Source organism: Polypterus senegalus, chromosome 1 (genome assembly GCF_016835505.1).
Source record: "Polypterus senegalus isolate Bchr_013 chromosome 1, ASM1683550v1, whole genome shotgun sequence".
In the NCBI taxonomy this organism is placed as follows: Eukaryota; Metazoa; Chordata; class Cladistia; order Polypteriformes; family Polypteridae; genus Polypterus; species Polypterus senegalus.
This window is the reverse complement of record NC_053154.1, coordinates 122,791,673-122,809,888: the sequence shown is the minus strand read 5'-3', so window position 1 is coordinate 122,809,888 and position 18,216 is coordinate 122,791,673. Positions and strand designations below refer to the sequence as shown.

Below are 18,216 nucleotides of genomic sequence, written 5' to 3'. Positions count from 1 at the left end.
TTCGATGTAACCAATAACTAGCATATAGTCAATCAAACATATCTTTGAAATAATACAAGTCCATATTTATTTTCAGACGTCACACAATAACCGTTCAATATGACGTCATTGATGAAGTTGAAATATTGCCCAAAAACTTGCATACAGCTTTTAAAACTAGCCCGTAAACCACCACAGCCTAAATTTACCCACAACGGTATTTGAAAAGAAGCCCAATTTGGTGTGAAAAGCGCCCAACTGACAACACTGCCAACCACTGCACCACCATGCCACCCTAATAGAAAACCGCTTCTTCATGACCTCCATCTTATTCACAGAACCCTATGTTTAAAGTATATCAATTTTTGATCCAACCTTATTCTAATCGAAGGTCGAGTTGAATTAGAGCCAACTCTGGCATCAAGTATCAAGGCAAGAACCTTCATGGGCTCAAATGGTGTGGAGTTATCATAGGAGTGAAATACATACAGGCACATTCACCCACCCTCTCTAAATTAGACACTCCAATAAACATAAAACCTGCCTGAGGAAAGGCCATGCATTGCAGAACCAGGCCTTGATTTGATCCCATCCTAAAAATTCTTTTAAACTGTTGGAATTGATAAATCCAGTAGATTTTTTCTTCAAGCTCAATAGCAAATCATACTCTTGAGACACTACTTAGAAAATCTGGTGGAAATGGAATTTTTTTTTTTTTTCAATGACACCAGAGAGAAAAAATGTGATTGGAGCAAAGTTTTTGGTAACACATAAAATATATATTCTCACATCTACTTGATCCCTTTCTTGGTTACATTAACTCAGATATAGCAACCTGTCAGATCAGAAGGAAATAGGATAAGGCTGTTCAGTCAAATTTAACAAAGAACTTGCAGAACATGTCTCACATTTGTAGCAAACTTTTAAAAAGTTTCTACACAAGGACAAGTTTGATTAAAAAAAATGAAAGCAATTAGGAAAAACAGTTTGAAAGATGGTACTTAGTCAGTTAATCACACAATTTGGTTTATGGCACCTTGTTGCATAATGATATACAATGTTCAAATGTGCAATAGAACTGACAAATAAACAAGTGGAACCGAGTACCTAAACATGGACCTTATTACATAAATCTGCAGGCACAACAAACTACTTAATAAATTAAGGGTCCACTTTCTAATGTTAACAGCCATGAAACACTCCGGGATAATGTTCATAATGGAAAGTCGCAATATAAAATGATGCCTATCTTATGAACATTTTTTCTAATTAAGGACACTGGGAGCTAGAGGCCAGCTAAATGGGAATCAAATCCGGTCAGTTTAGACATCCTTCAGTTGTTCCTACCATTTATTGTCACTGCCCATTGACATTTTACGATGCAAACTTTTAAATTTGTTGTGGAAATCGTCTCACTCAAAAATGTTTTTGCTTTATCTTAAAGTGAGAGCAGTTTCAGGTATCTGTGATTTATCCATCTTTGAATTTTATGGTAATTGTCCCATCTGACAGATGAGCATTTTTCCAGTATTATTGCCAGCATCACAAAAACTGTAACCAGATTATAACAATAGGATCCTATGTGAATATGCACACTTACATCTACAAATGGCACCCCGGGTCTGCAAGATTCAGTTATTAAAGATGTGCTGCTGCCCCACAGCAACCAGTTGTGTTCGATCAGGAGTCTGGCCTCGGGTTTGAGGAATGTATACTCTTAAAAATAAAGGTGCCAGAGTAGGCCTTCAGAGAGATGGCATAGAGGAACCATTTATGGTTCCCAAAAGACCCATCCAGATGAAGGTCCCAGAAAGAACCTTTATTTATTTAGATTTGTGACAGGCACTACACAGTAAATAACCATAATAACTTGGTAACAGATTAGTGAAATGCCAACATCTTGGGATTTTAAAAGGACTCTTGTAGCATCTAATAACACAGCCAGGTTCTCTTAATCTGTTTGTGTTCTGCTAGGTATCCTGCCAAACATGAAAGATTCCTCTTTTTTTTTTGGTTAGTTATATATATACTAGGGGGTTACCCCTTTCTCGCTTCGTGCGCCAACCCCCCGGCCTACAATACGTGCCAGCCATTTCGCGTCTCTGCCACTCGATTTGTGAAGCGGGTGGCTGAATGCATCCCAAGGGGATGCGGTTGCTCCTCCGAAATCCCCTCATAAAAAGTGATACAATGGAAACACTGTTTGTTTGTTTGTTTGTTTTTTACCTCCTCTTTGCTTGATCAGCTGCCTTCTTGCTGCTGCTGCCATGCCTTCCAACATTTAAAAGCCTGTACAGCAGCTGTCTCTCTCATCTACTCTTTGTCTTTTATTTCCGGCCCCGGGCTTGGTTAAATGTCATGGCACAAAGTCTCGTCTCGCAGGACGTGAGTTCTTGATATTGTATAGTTTATAATTTAAAAATGGAATAAGAATCTGAAAATCTAACAACATCACATTAATGTTTGATAAATCCTGAAAAGAATGATACCAAACATATATATATATATATATAGGTTTTAAAATAAGCCTGATTTATAGCGTGACAAAAAATGTCACATGAAATCGTTGCACTTTTAGGCTTAGGATTTTATATATAATATATGTGTGTGTGTGTTTTTCAATGCCCAAAGAACCAACTCAATATACAAAGAGGCCCTTAAAAGAATGAAATGGTGGTTGGTCAAGTCATAGTTCTACAAGAAACCACAAAACCCAGTAATGCTCCATAAATTGCCATTAGAGACCCGTTTTTAAGAGTTTATCTGTTCTCTCCGTGTTCATGTGATTTTTTTTTTGTTCTGGCTACGTAGCATAAGTGTGCAAGTTCATGTTAGGTGCAGGGGTCCTCAATCATGATCCTGGAGGGCCGCAGTGGCTGCAGGTTTTTGCTCCAATATCCCAATTGCTTAATAAGAAGCACTTATTGCTCAAGTAACACTTCTGCTTCACTTTAGTTGACTCACTTGTTAGGATTTTGAACACTTATTATGTATTTTAGTTTAAAACAGCTGTAGTCTTGGTTTTCAATTGTTCTTTATTAGCAGTAACATGCAAATGAGAGAGAAAAAGACCAGAATTTCTCCATTTAGCTTGTTACCATTTACACCTGTGTGTATTTATCATGCACTATTGGGTTTACTTAAATACTAAGTGAAGAGAAAAAAGTGAAGGACTGAGAATTACTCAAATTTTTAGCCTTCAAATCATTTGGATGATATCGTCAGAAAGGGGAAGAAAATATGAGATAGGATATGAGAATGACCTGACAAAGCAGAGTTAAAGCACTAACAAGCCATGAAATTAAATTATTGACAAGAATTGGTTTCTAATTAAGTACGAACACCTGCAGCCACTGCGGCCCTCCAAGACAGTGGTTTAGGACCCCTGGGTTAAACGGATACTTTAAATGGCGTGAAGGCACCTGTGTCCAGCGGTAGCCATGTTTTCAGTCCATCCAGCCCCTTTCCCTTATGTGATGAGAAAGAAAAAATAAACAGATGGGAAAAATGATATATCATGTCTTCTTACATTGATCCATTTTCGAGTAATTCAGTTCAGGGGCGCGTGGGTTGCAGCAGCCCCAGCATAAGTGGGCGCAAGGCATCAACGGGCACCTGATCTGTTTTTCACTCTCATCCTCTTAACACCACCTATTTACGAGGAACAACCTAGATACTGTAACAGTTCGCAACGTATGTAACACTCGTGATTTTTAATTAGTCACCTTTTAGCTGATCCGTTCTGAATGCCTTGGGAAATCAGGCTAATCACCATGAACAGGAATCATCCCCACTGCCACCTGCCAGCTTGTTTTCGAGCGCAAAGGCGAGCAGGTGTTGGTTGAACCTGTGACTGACAATCAAAGGCAGGTAGCAGCAAGCGCTGCCTCTAATTTACCAGGAACCTAAGGGAGAAATGAAGTCGGACTCATTTTAAACAGCGCGATGATGTAAAAATGAGTGCAAGTCGTAAAGGTTCAATTAAAGAACTCATTCTGTAACTGCGTTTTTGTAACTGCTTTGATACTGTCGAAGGATTTATTATATTATACAAGTAAGAAATAAGGCAGTGCGTTATTTATTAAACCTTGCCTTTAGTAAACCGTGATTTTTTTTTTTTTTACATCTTTTCAAGTTCTAGAGATTCTTTGGAGGTTAACTTTTCTTATTCTCTGCGCTTCGTGTCGCCATTAAATTATTTTAATTTCTAAGGGTTTCTAAAATACATGACGCGGATGTGGCTTTTCTAAATGAAATACTAATTTAGGGTGGCAGTGATCAATCTGTTTTCACCCTGGGCGGGTCTGATCGATTCGGGCCTGACTATCTGTACAATTTCCAAGTCCTCCTGTGTTCGCGTGTCCCCCCTTCAATCCTGTGTTAGACCCTGATGAGCTGATGTACCTTTACGTGCTGGTTATTGCCTCCTTTAATTTGCTATCTGATGACGCTCCGCCTATAAGCGGCCTCTATTGTGGAAAAAGCGAGTTCAATAACAAATGCATATAAACAGACAATTATAAAGAGTCCGGTCAGTCCATTGTCATGAAGTATCAAAACCTAAGTCTGATTGGATCATATTACTCGTTGACACAATGAACTGCATCAATATATCGCCACACTATATAGCATGAAGAAGGCGCTATATAAGTAGTTATAAGCAGTGAATCATTAGTGTTTTGCATACTAAATAAAGTACGTGGTTCTCCTGTACACATTTGCCCAATGGAGGGACAAAATTCATTTACGCGATGAACAGCGTTATCTTTAGTGTTTGCAGAACTGACGTGTTGTACCATTTGTTTAAGGGTTTTAAACAAAAAAAACTGCAATACAATGTTTTCTTACGCCTCTGCTTGCCGGTAGCTAACACTTACTTCTTCAGGCTGGGTACGCTTAAATGCAGATCTAAGCGATTAGTTGGAGGGCGGCACGGTGGCGCAGTGCACAGTTTTTCTCATAAAAAAAATCTCAGCCTGACCATTGTTTGCATGACGTTTCCACATTGCCTTCGTGTTTGTGTGTGTTTTAAAGTTAATAACATACTGATTTTCCTCACACACCCGTACGATTTGCCTTTCAGGTTAAGTGGCCTCGCATGTGTTTTAAGTGCGTGTCCAGGACTGTGCTACTTCCTGGTGTTGGATGGATGGGTGATAAGGGGACACTCCCACCTCCTCACCCTTTACGTGAATGTATGCCACTGTGCTGCTATTATACTGTACATCTATATCTGTGAACGAACCCTAAGCGCTATCACAATTCATCTTAATCTGTAATTATTAAAAATATGCAGGTAATCATTTGATCAAAGTTAATGTCCAATAATAACGAATAATACAGTTTTAATGCACTTGATTTTACGTGGTAACGTTGCACATTCGTGCGCATGTCCTGGAATCTGCTCCCAGAGCAAGCGCTTTCGTAGTGTAATTAATTTAAGTCGGCGACAAATCCCTGGGCTCTTTAATTACCTCGCGGATACAGTTGCAGGCAGGTAAACAGCTTGCGCACTTTTGTTACAAACATCCACTTGTTGATATGCCTGTCATCCAGGCGGCAGATGCTCCACTGTTTCTTGCTAAATTTGGCTTCTCAAGGTGCAATAAACATCAGAATAGCACGAAACGCTGCTGCCATACGCGTTACTAACGCAGAGACCCATTTTAATTTCTCATTTTACGGTTATTGGGACCCTAGCGCATTATTTATTGTCTTGTTAAAAACATAACAATATACTTTAAGGTACCTGACAAAAAAAAATCACATTTAAAATAAAATTATTTTAATAACGCCTTTATTAGTCAAGTATCTGAAGAACATAAATAAAACCACACTTCGTAATACATTAAATAAAACAAACTAGGGGTTTAAAACACCTTTGTCATCTGTAATATCATTCTTTAGTAATTCTGCATAGAGCAGAAGCCATCCAGGCGCCTTATGCAATAATAACACGACTGCACGTACCCTTGGGATCGGCAGCCGATTTCATTCTAAGGTATGGTAACAGGTTTTCATGAAAACACCCATTAGACTCGTAAACGCTTTGTTAATGCATATCCTAACCCCTTTTCAATAGGAATATGGATTTAACTACAGCAGACATGAAAGCGCGGTTGCTCGTCGGATTACTAGCGGTATCACCGTTGCTGACTGTCGTTTCTGCACAACAAACATGCAAACTCAAGGCCAAGTTCAATTTAAACGGATTTAAAAACAAAGACAACAAAGACATTATTTTAGGAGGGATGTTTCCCGTACATAACCGACTGGCTTCGTCCAACGATTCAACCTCTTCAATGCCAACGTCTTCTGATTGTGAGGGGTGAGGATTTCAAGTTATATTTTCAACTCTTGGCCGACAAAAGGTCACGTTTCATTTCTGTGAACTTAAAATGTCAGATCCTCTTCAGATGTGCCGTTTACTTTTTATCTTACGTGCACGAACGTAATTGAGTGACCTAACATCGCGCAATGCCTGGCGCATGCAGATCGGTTCATTTGGGGTTTCCGAATATTTGTTCATAGATTTGTTAATTTTATAGGTTAATCGTTGACCCCATGAGTGATTTTGAGTATTGTGCATGAGTATTGTTTCCTGCCTTGCGATCGGGGCTAGTGGGACGGGCTTCAACCTCACAAGTGGACTGTGATCAAAACAAGAGATTTTCTACGCTATTTGTTTAACGTCGTTTTGAAAACCTGTTGCTACAGTTGTCCTTTACCATATACTATCTGTCTACAATGCCTTTAACAGTATCTCAATGTAAACTTACTTTTAAAGTTAGTATTAGTCTTTCTTGTGTAAAAATCTTTTACACTCAAGGGTTTTAAAATAAGAGCAAGGCCTATTTAAATACATTAATGTTAAGAAAAAGTAATAATAATAATAATAAATGAAGAGTGGCCTTCTGTCACTCTGAATTTGATAGGTGGGTTAAAAAATAAAATATATATTAAAAAAAAACATATTTTAGGGAAAAACTGCGCATGTGAAAAAAGTTTTTAAATGTCCAGAAAGTTACTGAAATGTTGTTCAGAACTGTGGGAACACAGTTAATGGGGTGTACCAGATCTCCGAGTGGCTTTGTCCGTTCAGATGACGCAAGTCATTGCCTTCTGCAATGCAATAGGCTGACGCTTTGTAGACCTGCGCTCTTGACCTAACACAATACTGCGCAAGAAGCCTTTTGATTGGTTAACAGAAGTGAACAGTTACCAATTGGATGAAGGTGCCGAAGGAAAAACATTTCTTCTGCTACCGGTATTCCTGGTGTGAACAGCGCAACCTAATTAATGTGCTTATAAAGTGTCTTCATCTACAGTAAAAGTTTTTTTTAGTAATATCAAATAACTGTGGTTAATAATGTATATAACAAGTATTTGCAATACCCTTTAAAGGTTAACCATTAATGAATGCGTAGGTGGTTCTAGATTTATTTATTTGGCTGCTATGAAACACTACCAATGTTTGTTTTCAATCATTTGCATATTCAGATACTCTGTATCTAATGTCACACTTCTGCTTTGCATTGAATAATTTTGGGATGGGCTCTGCCTCCTACAATCCTGAATTGTCAAAAGGAGTACTAATAATAGATGAATAGAAATGAATATGATGGATTAATAGCATCTCTGTTCCCCACACACCTTGAAAATAATGTAAAAAGAAAAAGTATTTTACTGAAAATTTTAAACTTGAAATTATTGATTCAGTGGTTGCTATTGCTAAAACCCCATTCCAGGTACTTGATTTTGAATATTTAATTACTGACTGTGCACAGTTTTCATGTTCCCCGTGTTTCCACTGGATTATGCCAGTGATGTACAGGTTTGGTTAAATGGCAACTCTAAATTCTATGAAGGAATACAGGTAAGGTATACATGTTAGTGTGGCCTACAACAGATGGGCATTCCATTCATCGTTGTTTCCTGACTTGAGTGTGAAGCTGATGGGATATGCTGCATTTCCACATAACCCTGCGTTTGCTATTTCTGAAAAGGGATGGATGAGTATTTTTCTGATCCGTGTGCTAAAAACTACTGTATTCATTTTCATTAAAGGTTTGGGGTCATCTCACCATGTTTACTTCATGGTTTCATTACGATAAAGAAAACTTGCAGTTATTGTGTTGTCTATTTTGTTGCCATCAGCAAAAAGAACAAACCCTAGAGAAATATGGAGATGCTGTTGATAGCCTTGTTTCTTCACGGCTCCAGATTCCTGGGTTTAAAATCCCTGGTTTGGTCATTATCTTAGTGGAGTTTGCACATTCTCCCTGTATTTGTGTATTTTTTTTTTCTCTCCCATCCAAAAGGCCATGCAAATGAAACTGATTGTCAACTTTAAATTGGCCCTGTGTGATTGGAGGGTGTGACAGTTTCCTATAATGGTTGGGCGTCCATTCCAGGGATGGGTTCCTATCTTGTGTGCCCTTTGACAAGGTTGCAGCATCCTGCAGAACAGATGTATGGGGATCTCTCTCTGATCTAATTTTTCATCATCTTTTAAACTTGAAATTATGTCCATCCATCCATTATCCAACCTGCTATATCCTAACTACAGGGTCATGGGGGTCTGCTGGAGCCAATCCCATCCAACACAGGGCACAAGGCAGAAAACAAACCCTGGGCAGGGTGCCAGCCCACCGCAGAACTTGAAATTATGTGATTGTCAGAATGTTAGAACATTAATATACTTTTTTAAAATTTTTTCTTTGTTTAATTTTAAAGAAATGTGATCATGAAGCTTTATGTAATCCACTGTTTGACATTAAGTGCTTAACTTATTTTAGAAAAAAAAAGTTATTTTTTTTTCTGAGTAAATAATCTGATTATTCATAGTGAAATGCAGTATTCTTTTTATTTTGAATAAGATTAATCCTAGAATTAACTTTTCTTGTAGATCAGTGGCTTTTCAAGAATATAGACAAACCATGAATGCCACTAGAGGCGGATAATAATTATCCTCAAATGTGTACCTGAGAAGGGCATTAAATTGGCAGAGTGCTTAGTGCTGCCACCTTCATGGATCCAGTGAGCTTGGTTCAAACCTTTATGCCCAAATGTTGTTCATGTGTAGTTTGCATGTTCTTCCTATGTCTCTGTTGTTCTTTTTCCTGTCACATCATGCCTGTAAGTTAATTGGAGGTTCCTTGTTGACTCAATGCACAAGAGTGGGCCCTGCGATGAACTGGCACCCCATCCAGGTCTGGTTATTGGCGTTTGCCTGCTGTCATCACAATGGATTCTGGACCCCTTGTCTCAAATTGAATTAAGCTGGTTTGAGAATGTATTGTTTTGTGGCTAACGGGGTCATTTGTTGCTTTACAGTATGAAACACAGTAATTATTAATTTATCCAATTACTATTCTCTTATAAAGAGGTTTGCTTAAATGCATTATTATCAGCTATAGAGTTCCTGATGTCCAGGTAATGCCAATAGTAAATGCTGTGATGGATTGCTGATTGAGTGTCTGCCTAACTGCCCAGGTGAAAGCAAGTATAACATAGATTTTGGTGGCAGTGTTATTGGCTAGTATACTCCAAGCTCACTACCAATTACACTGAGCTGCCTACCTGCAGATGAACAAATAAGTTAGCTGGCCTGCTGAGGTGAAGGAACCTTCCCAAAGGCCATAAAGCTACAGTGTCACACCCTTCCATGCAGCCTGAAGCCATCAGTGCACCCCACGATGGTAAAGGCTCACTACAATTATATGCAACATATGTTTTTCTTTTATAGCCATGTTTTATTAAGTGGGGGACTTCCTTTGGTAATTTATATAATTTACAGGAGCTGAATGTCGGAGAACTGCATATTCAGACTATGAACATTAAATTTGATTCATTGTGTTTCTCTACAGGTTTAATTTCAGAGCATTTCGTTGGGCCCAAACAATGAGGTTTGTCATAGATGAAATTAACACCCGAAAAGACCTGCTTCCAAACATCACCTTGGGATATGTCATTTATGATTCCTGTTTCACGATTTCAAAATCTGTGGAAGGTACTCTCACATACCTAACAGGGCAGGATGAGGCTGTGCCTAACTACCGATGCGGCTCCGGTGCCCCCTTGGCAGCATTAGTTGGAGCAGGAGGATCTGCTCTTTCAATTGCTACAGCTAGAATTTTAGGACTGTACTATTTTCCACAGGTATGCTTTGCTTCAAGGGTTGTCATTTATGATAAAGCAATTGATTGTTTAATATTATTTCAAATACCATCCATCTATCAACAGTATTTGTGACCCCCTTAATCCAGTTTGGAGTTGCACTGACCATAGTCTGGCAGGAATAAAGGAACTGGGCAGAGCTCACGTATGTACGTACATACCCATAATCAATCATATCAAATCAAATTAGTGATGCCAGTCAGCTTAATCAAATACATAGAAAAATTTGAAACAGATTCAGGGAGATGCAAACTCCACCCAGGCTGTGATTTGAGTCAAAAACCTTTGATCTGGTACAGCATTCCTGTCTGTTTATTTCCTCATTATGCAACATATTTATAGTAAACTGATGAATTATAGTCCAACAGCGGCAAAAAGTGAGTGAGCAAAATCTGATTTCTTAAACAAACATCAATTATTTACAATATGGGTACTTAAGACCAACAACTGACTACTCAAGGAATGGCTGTTTTTGTGTAGATATGTTTGAGAAATTAAACTAAATAGGCAAATGTACCAGCATAGTAAGCTCATGTCCTCATCCACAACAGACGTTCATCTCTTTCCTAGCTGAAATGTCCATCTTTTCGCTCACATTGTGATTTTGGGCCACATGGGCATGCAGGAGCTTTGGAGACCTGGTCATACCAAAAAGTAATCCGATAACAGAAAACAAAAAATAAGAGCAGGATGCTGAAACATCTATCCATTCATTATTCAACCTGCTATATCCGAACACAGGGTCACAGGGGTCTGCTGGAGCTAACATAGGGTGCAAGGCAGGAAACAAACCCAGGGCAGGGTGCCAGCCCACCGCAAGTCAAACACACACACACCAAGCACACACTAGGAACAATTTAGAAATGCCAATGCACCTAACCTGCATGTCTTTGGACTGTGGGTTTCAGAGGAGACTTAGGGAGAATTAGGGAGAATTTCAGAGGAGACTTAGGGATACCAAACTCTGGAATGGCGAGGTGTGACGCTAAGGTATAATGATTGATGAAAGAAGATGGTTTAATGGGATCAAATCCACATTAAATGACAGGTGAACAGATACTGCTGTGAGATAAGAGACAGACTTCATGCTGCCAACGTCTTGGTAAAGGGCATGTTTAAGGGAAAGGCATGAGGACGATACAGTCAGTTATTAATTTTTTACCCCTTTTGATGCCACACAATACTGCTATGTTTGGATAGAAATGTAATGAAATAGAAGTGGTTGGGGTGCCACAGTGGTTGTTATTACTGCTGCCTCACACCTCCAGGAGATCTGAATCTGGCATGATCACTGCCTCTATGGAACGCTGATGTTCTCTCTGGGGCTGAATGGACTTTCTTAAGATACATCCATTTCTTCTTGTTTTCTAAAGACAGTGTTGGTTAGGTTAACTGAACTATAAATAAGGGATGTAGTGGTCCCTGAGGCTACAGCCCCATTTTGACAATGAATTGCATTAGGCCATATGGAAAAAGCTTTGTTTATATAAGTAGTTCAAAATGCCAACACCTTAAGTTGCACCATATCCTTAATTCCAGCTTTTTAAACCTAAATTTGAATTCCTTTTGTCTGGATATAAGAAAAATGTGCAATGGGTAAAAGAGTTTATTTCAGTGTTATTAGGAGAAGAAATACTGTCCAGCTGTTCTTTTCTGAAATTGCTTTTCTGGGTTTTGTAATGGCAAAGCCTACCCTAGTAGGCCGAAGAAAATATCATACTCTAATTTTATTGATTGCTGATGATTTTCGGAAATGTATTGTTGATCTTTCTAAAGTAAATTCAAATGCACCTGTGCAATTTCATTATTTAAAATTTAACAGCTATAAACAAAACTTTCATTATTCTTTATGTTGTTAATTACCTAGTTTTGTCTTTGGTTCTAGGTAAGCTACTGTTCTTCATGCTCAGTCCTTAGTGACACCTTCCAGTTTCCTTCATTTCTCAGAACAATCCCAAATGACAATTATCAGTCGAAAGCAATGGCGCAGCTCGTTGTCAATTTTGGCTGGACCTGGGTGGGGACTATTGCAGCAGATGATGATTATGGTAAATATGGCATCAAGCTGTTCAAAGAAGAGGTCGAGAAGGCTGGGGTGTGTATCTCATTCTCGGAGACACTTCCCAAGCTTTATTCCCAATCGACTATCCAGCGAATTGTGGACACTATCAAGAAGTCCACAGCAAACATCATTGTGGTGTTTTCGTCTGACGTTGACTTTAGTCCCCTGATGGAAGAGCTTGTGAACCATAACATTACTAATAAAACGTGGATAGCAAGTGAAGCCTGGGTAACATCAGCTTTGATCGCCAGGGAAGAGTATTATCCTATTCTTCGTGGAACTATCGGCTTTGCCATCAAAAGAGCTGTAATTTCAGGTCTCTTTGAATTCCTTAATAAAATAGACCCATATGGAACCAACGATCCACTAATGAGAGAATTCTGGCAGCGTGCTTATAACTGCACTCTGGACGATCAGTATATGCTACTGAGAATGGAGACACCCATTTATAGCAGTAACATCACGGAGTCAAGAATCCACACACTTAATGCCATTGGACAGCGCGTTTGTACAGGAAAAGAAACTCCGGAGTCCATTAATAACACTTACTATGATGTTTCCCAGCTGCGCATAACATACAGCGTTTACAAGGCTGTCTATACAGTTGCCTATGCTCTGCATTATATGTCAATATGCAAAGAAGGAAAAGGACCATTTGTTGGAAATACTTGTGCTAACATTTCAAATTTTGAACCATGGCAGGTAAGCATAATGGTTTAAGAATCAGAAACATTTCCTTAAACTTGGAGTCTTGGACCAGGTGAATGCTGGGTAAAGTTTTAGGAAAATTAATAATTGCAGGCTTAACTCAAAATATTTGGAACATTTTGATCTTTTTCCCTGCTAGAATTGTTCATATCTGGTGGCAGCACTACAGGCATTGAAAGTACTTATTAATGTTTAGTGCAAGCAATCTTCAAAGCAAATGAAAATTGTGGAAAATATAACACAGTATTACAAGCTGGTGATAACTGTAATGACATACTGCAAATACAAGGTACACCAATACTGAACTACAGTGTAGAGCAGCTAATCTCCTAGCACTAGTTCAGAAAGTAAAACCCTTACATTAATGTAAGAGTGTGAAAGTTAAAAAGGGTCTACAGCACAGACAACTTACAACCTCAGACCCACTTAATTCAATCCAAAGTCATCAGGGTGGATGCCTGGACTCAAAGCAGTGACTAGCCCTGAATATAGCACCATTTTAGCGTAGGGCTCACTCAAGCAAAAAACACTTTAGAACTGACCATCACATTTATGGGGTGAAGACCCACACAGACACAGGGAAAATATGCAAACTGCACCCAGATGTCAGCTGGGCATGGCATTTCAAACTTGAGACACTTGAGTCAGCAAAGCAGCTTCATTAACCACTACACCCACAGTGGATTCAGAAAGTATCGAGACGTCTTTACTTTCTGCACAATTAACTCTGTTGCAGCTTTAACTTTAAATGACTAAGTTTGCTATTTTTGCCCATCAGTCTACATTCCATAATCCATTATGACAAAGTGAAAAACTTGCTTTCATAAAAGTTTGCAAATTTATTAAAAATCAAAAACACAGTACACACTTTCACACAAGTATTCAGACACTTAATTCAATACTTTGTAGAAGCCCACTTGGCAGACATTACAGCTTTGAGTCTTCTTGGTAAGTCCCTGCAATCTTTGCACACCTGGATTTGGGCAGTCTGTCCCATTTTTGTAGTACCTGTAAACTGCCATCTTCAGGTCTCTCCAGGGTTTAATTTTGGACTATTGATGGGCCACTCAAGAAAAGTCACAGGCTTGTTCAGAAGCCACTTCAGCATTGTCTTGGTTGTATGCCTTTGGATTATTGTCATGCTAAAAAGTGAACTGTTGCCCCAGTCTGAGGTCTCATGCACTATGCAGCATGTTTTCTTCAAGCACCTCTCTGTATTTGGATGAATTCATCCATCACCTAATTCTGACCAGTGTCCTTGTCATTGAGAAGCACCTCCATAGCATGATGCTGCCACCACCATACTTCACTGTAGGGGTGGTAATAGGCAGGTAATCAGCAGTGCCTGGTCTTCACCATACATAATGCTTGGAGTTCCGATAAAAGAGTTCAATTTTTGTCTCATCAGACCAGAGAGTCTTTTTCTTTTTGCTCTCAAAAGCAGTTTAACCAACTCCAAGTGGGAGTTATCCACAGTACCATAAATGCCTGATTGATGAAGTGTCACTGAGATGGTTGTCCTCCCACCAGGTTTTTCTGTCCCAGCAGAGGCCCTGATTTATGTCTTACCACAATTCTATCAGAGGTCTGCAGGGAGTTCCTTGGGCTTCATCCTTTGCTTTTCGTCCTGACAAGCAGTGTGAATTGTGAAGCCTTATATACTTGCTTGCCTTTCTAAACTCTATCCAGAAATTTCAATTTGCCACAGGTGGACTCTCGTCAAACAGGAGGCATCTGACCACGACTTAGAGTGCCATAACAAAAGGTCTGAATCTATATACAGTATATATAAAAAGCCAAATACCACTGACTCACTCATCACAAGTCTCCTGAACCATGAGGACTTGGGACTTGAAATTTGGAATGTTGGTCACCCTTGGCCCATAGGTGTTTGCTAAGAAATGGTTTTAAAAATTTCATGGTCCAAGCATGAAATTTCTTATAGTTTTTTAGACCCACTTGTATGTCTGTCTGCTTTTCACGAGAGAACTACTTAACGGATATAGATCTTTTTTTTTTTCTATAATTTGCTTGAACATTCCATTGATTTAGCGACTTTGTCATCGTGCTAACTATCATAGTTCGCGCGTGGTACTGATTTATTAGCGCAAATCCGAGAGAGACTTATTGGGCTGCGGGCTGGGGGGGTGGAGCCCTCCTCACTCCCAAGTGTGCTTAACTCTGCTTAGTTAGTGAACCAACACTACTTAACAAATTTAGATCTTTTTTTTTTTTCTGTAATTTGCCTGAACATTCTGGTTAGATTTTGCGACTTCTTTCATTGCGCTAAGAATCATAGTTCGCTTGCAGGCGATGTATTTGTGCTAATCTGAGACAGAGGCCATGGCCGAGGGGAGGAGGAAAAGTGACGTCAGGAGTAGAGAGCTGGGCTGGGCCCTCCTCACTGTCCTGTTTCACTACTACACGGGTGAAGCGTATTATATAAGTGAGAGATTTGTGTTTTTGATTCTTAATAAATTTGCAAACCATTCTGAAAGCATGTTTTCACCTTGTTATTGAATGTAGCTTGATGGGCAAAATGGCAAATTTAGCGTTTTAAAATTAATTCTGCAGTGCAATAAAGTGTGAAGGAAGTGAAGAGATCTGAAAACCTTCTGAATCCACTGTATGTACACCATAATTACCTGCACAAAAGAGAGCTGGACGTAGTGAAATTTAATTATTGCCAGAGGCTCACAGACAGAATTAGGGAGTGGGGGGTCACAAAGTAGGAGTGACCAAGGTAAACGGTCATTAAAGCAGAGTTTAGTTGTCATCGGTGGGTCAGGGAGAAGCTGAAGTATACATATCGGTGGGGTGTTCCATGTGCCCCAGAGAGTTGTTAGCTCTCAGCTATGTGATGTACTATCCAAATGCATTTTATTGAGATTTTAAAATGGTGAAAACAGTTGCACTGGTGGTCTTTCCATTTCTACTTGAAGCAGTAAAGAATGCCATTTCATTGTCAGGTCAGGCAGAAATACATTCTGACTAGGATTGATTTTGTAATGTTTGATATAATGTGACCAACATCCTGAAATGATTTACTGCAATACTTTCACTTTGCATGAACTTCACTTTTTTTTTTTTTTTGGATATCTGGTAGTTAATTCTGCCATTTATATTATTCTGTTTTGCAGAAAGGCAGCATACTCAGCTTCACAATGTGACTGGTCACTGTGAATTATATAATTATATTATATAACATAATTTTCACATACCCAGTACGCAATCAAACCAATTTGTGGTTACAGTATAAGCCAGGGGTAGGAGTGGAAACTATACTTGTGTATCTTTAAATTTCAGGCACAAATCAATGAAACAGAATTACTCATTGTATCTTGTAACACAATCTGTAATGACTCTCCTTTTGACCAAAACACTGCTTTTATCTTCTGTGCTTATTGACCATGGCTGACTAGTGCATTTGACATCAAGAATACTGTTAGGCCAGTTTTTGAGCTTTTTAATCCTTACAGACTTAATCAAGTGTATTTAACATCTTTTGTGGTATTTAGCCCACCAACAAACAGTACACTTTGTGCAATCTGAAATTTTTAAAGCCTTGTTTACAGAGTGACTAACAAATGGACTGACCTGTAAGTTCAGCAACTGATAGCCATTGCAGACAAGCCAGTGAACACATCCCAAGACATCATTAGCTTTAACTGGTCAGTTGTTTTAGGATTAACATGAAAGAACTGAAGCAACTGCAAAAGAAAACAAAAATTCAAATATTCTGCGGTTCTGTCTGTACAGAGTACAGAAATCATCTTCTTCTTCTTTCGGCTGCTCCTGTTAGAGGTCGCCACAGCGGATCATCTTCTTCCATATCTTTCTGTCATCTGCATCTTGTTCTGTTACACCCATCACCTGCATGTCCTCTCTCACCACATCCATAAACCTTCTCTTAGGCCTTCCTCTTTTCTTCTTTCCTGGCAGCTCTATCCTTATCATCCTTCTCCTAATATACTCAGCATCTCTCCTCTGCACATGTCCAAACCAACACAATCTCGCCTCTGTGACTTTGTCTCCCAACCAAAATCATAAAAATGGTAATTGATATGGTGGAAAACTGAACAAATTCTTAGTTAAATGAGCTGCGTATTCAGTATTTTTCAAAATGATTATATGCCAACATTCATTTTAATGTTGTTTGGCTGAACACTGATCTTGAGAAATGTAATCTCTCATGCACCATTCTTGTTTATCCTAGTACATAATATATTACTAATAACCAATAATATACATTTTTAGAAGAACAAATAAAGAAGGAGTAATTAGAAGTACATTGACAACTGTTTGTATAACTTGTGATCAATGTGAACCAAAATTAAATTATCAGGATATAAGCATTTTCTATATCATCCATCCATTTGGCTGAGAATAGATCACTCCTCAGTTGTCAAACTTGCTTAATCTAGTTTGGCTCAGACACCAGTCCATCTCAGGGCACACTTACAAACACCCCACGCAGGGACAGCTCAGAGTCCGCTAACCTAATTGGCATATCTTTTGAAAGTAGTGGGGGAAATGCACAGAGATATGGAAGGATGTACAAACTCTACACAGACAATGGCCAGGCTCTGTCAAAGTGCCGCTCCATTGTTTTAGGACGTTTAACTATCAGGTTATGAATAGTGTATTTTTTTTTCTTGTACCTAAATGTCTTTACTGCATTGTCACAAATGTTTATTTTTTTTATTTTTTTAGCTAATGTACTATTTGAAGAATCTTAAATTTACAGCTTTGGATAATGAGGCAGTTTTCTTTAACGCTAATGGAGATGTAGACGCCTACTATGACATTTTAAACTGGCAGATAAATAAAGATGGCAAAATCAGATATGTGAAAATCGGATACTACAATGGCACTGCTCCAACTGGACAAGAAATGAGCATTTCTAATAGTTCAATTATGTGGAACACCAACAATTTCACTCAGGTTGGTAATTGAAGGTATTTTCCATCTGCACAATTAGGAATTTACCAGACTTTTGGAGGAAAAGCTTTAATTTCATCTAATATTACATAGTACTGTGCATACAATTTGTGTTGTAAAGTTTCTTTTGGTCTTCTGATGGTTCATATGAGTGGTGCACACATTTGCAACAAGTTCATGTCATTAGTTAAAGTTCTAGAAACTAATTCAGATTTGCGTTTTGCACTAGTGAGCTATCCTTTCTATCACTAGCAGGTAAAGGTGTAAATGGAACTCTCAGTATTTCACTGATATGTAACCATGTTTATCTGAAGTGTTACAACTGTTGAAAAACTCATCAGAAACTT

At 38.7% G+C, this 18,216-nt stretch overlaps 1 protein-coding gene across 1 annotated transcript in view; it reads left to right on the top strand.

Moving 5' to 3' along the window:
* The window catches only part of LOC120527907 (vomeronasal type-2 receptor 1), a 38,306-nt gene that overhangs the window by 7,463 nt on the left and 12,627 nt on the right, over positions 1-18,216 (top strand). Inside the window, exons 4-7 of the mRNA XM_039751881.1 lie at positions 6,062-6,307; positions 9,849-10,140; positions 12,044-12,922; positions 17,642-17,872. Of these exons, the coding sequence (XP_039607815.1) occupies positions 6,062-6,307; positions 9,849-10,140; positions 12,044-12,922; positions 17,642-17,872 (1,648 nt within the window). The remainder of the gene's footprint in view (positions 1-6,061; positions 6,308-9,848; positions 10,141-12,043; positions 12,923-17,641; positions 17,873-18,216) is intronic.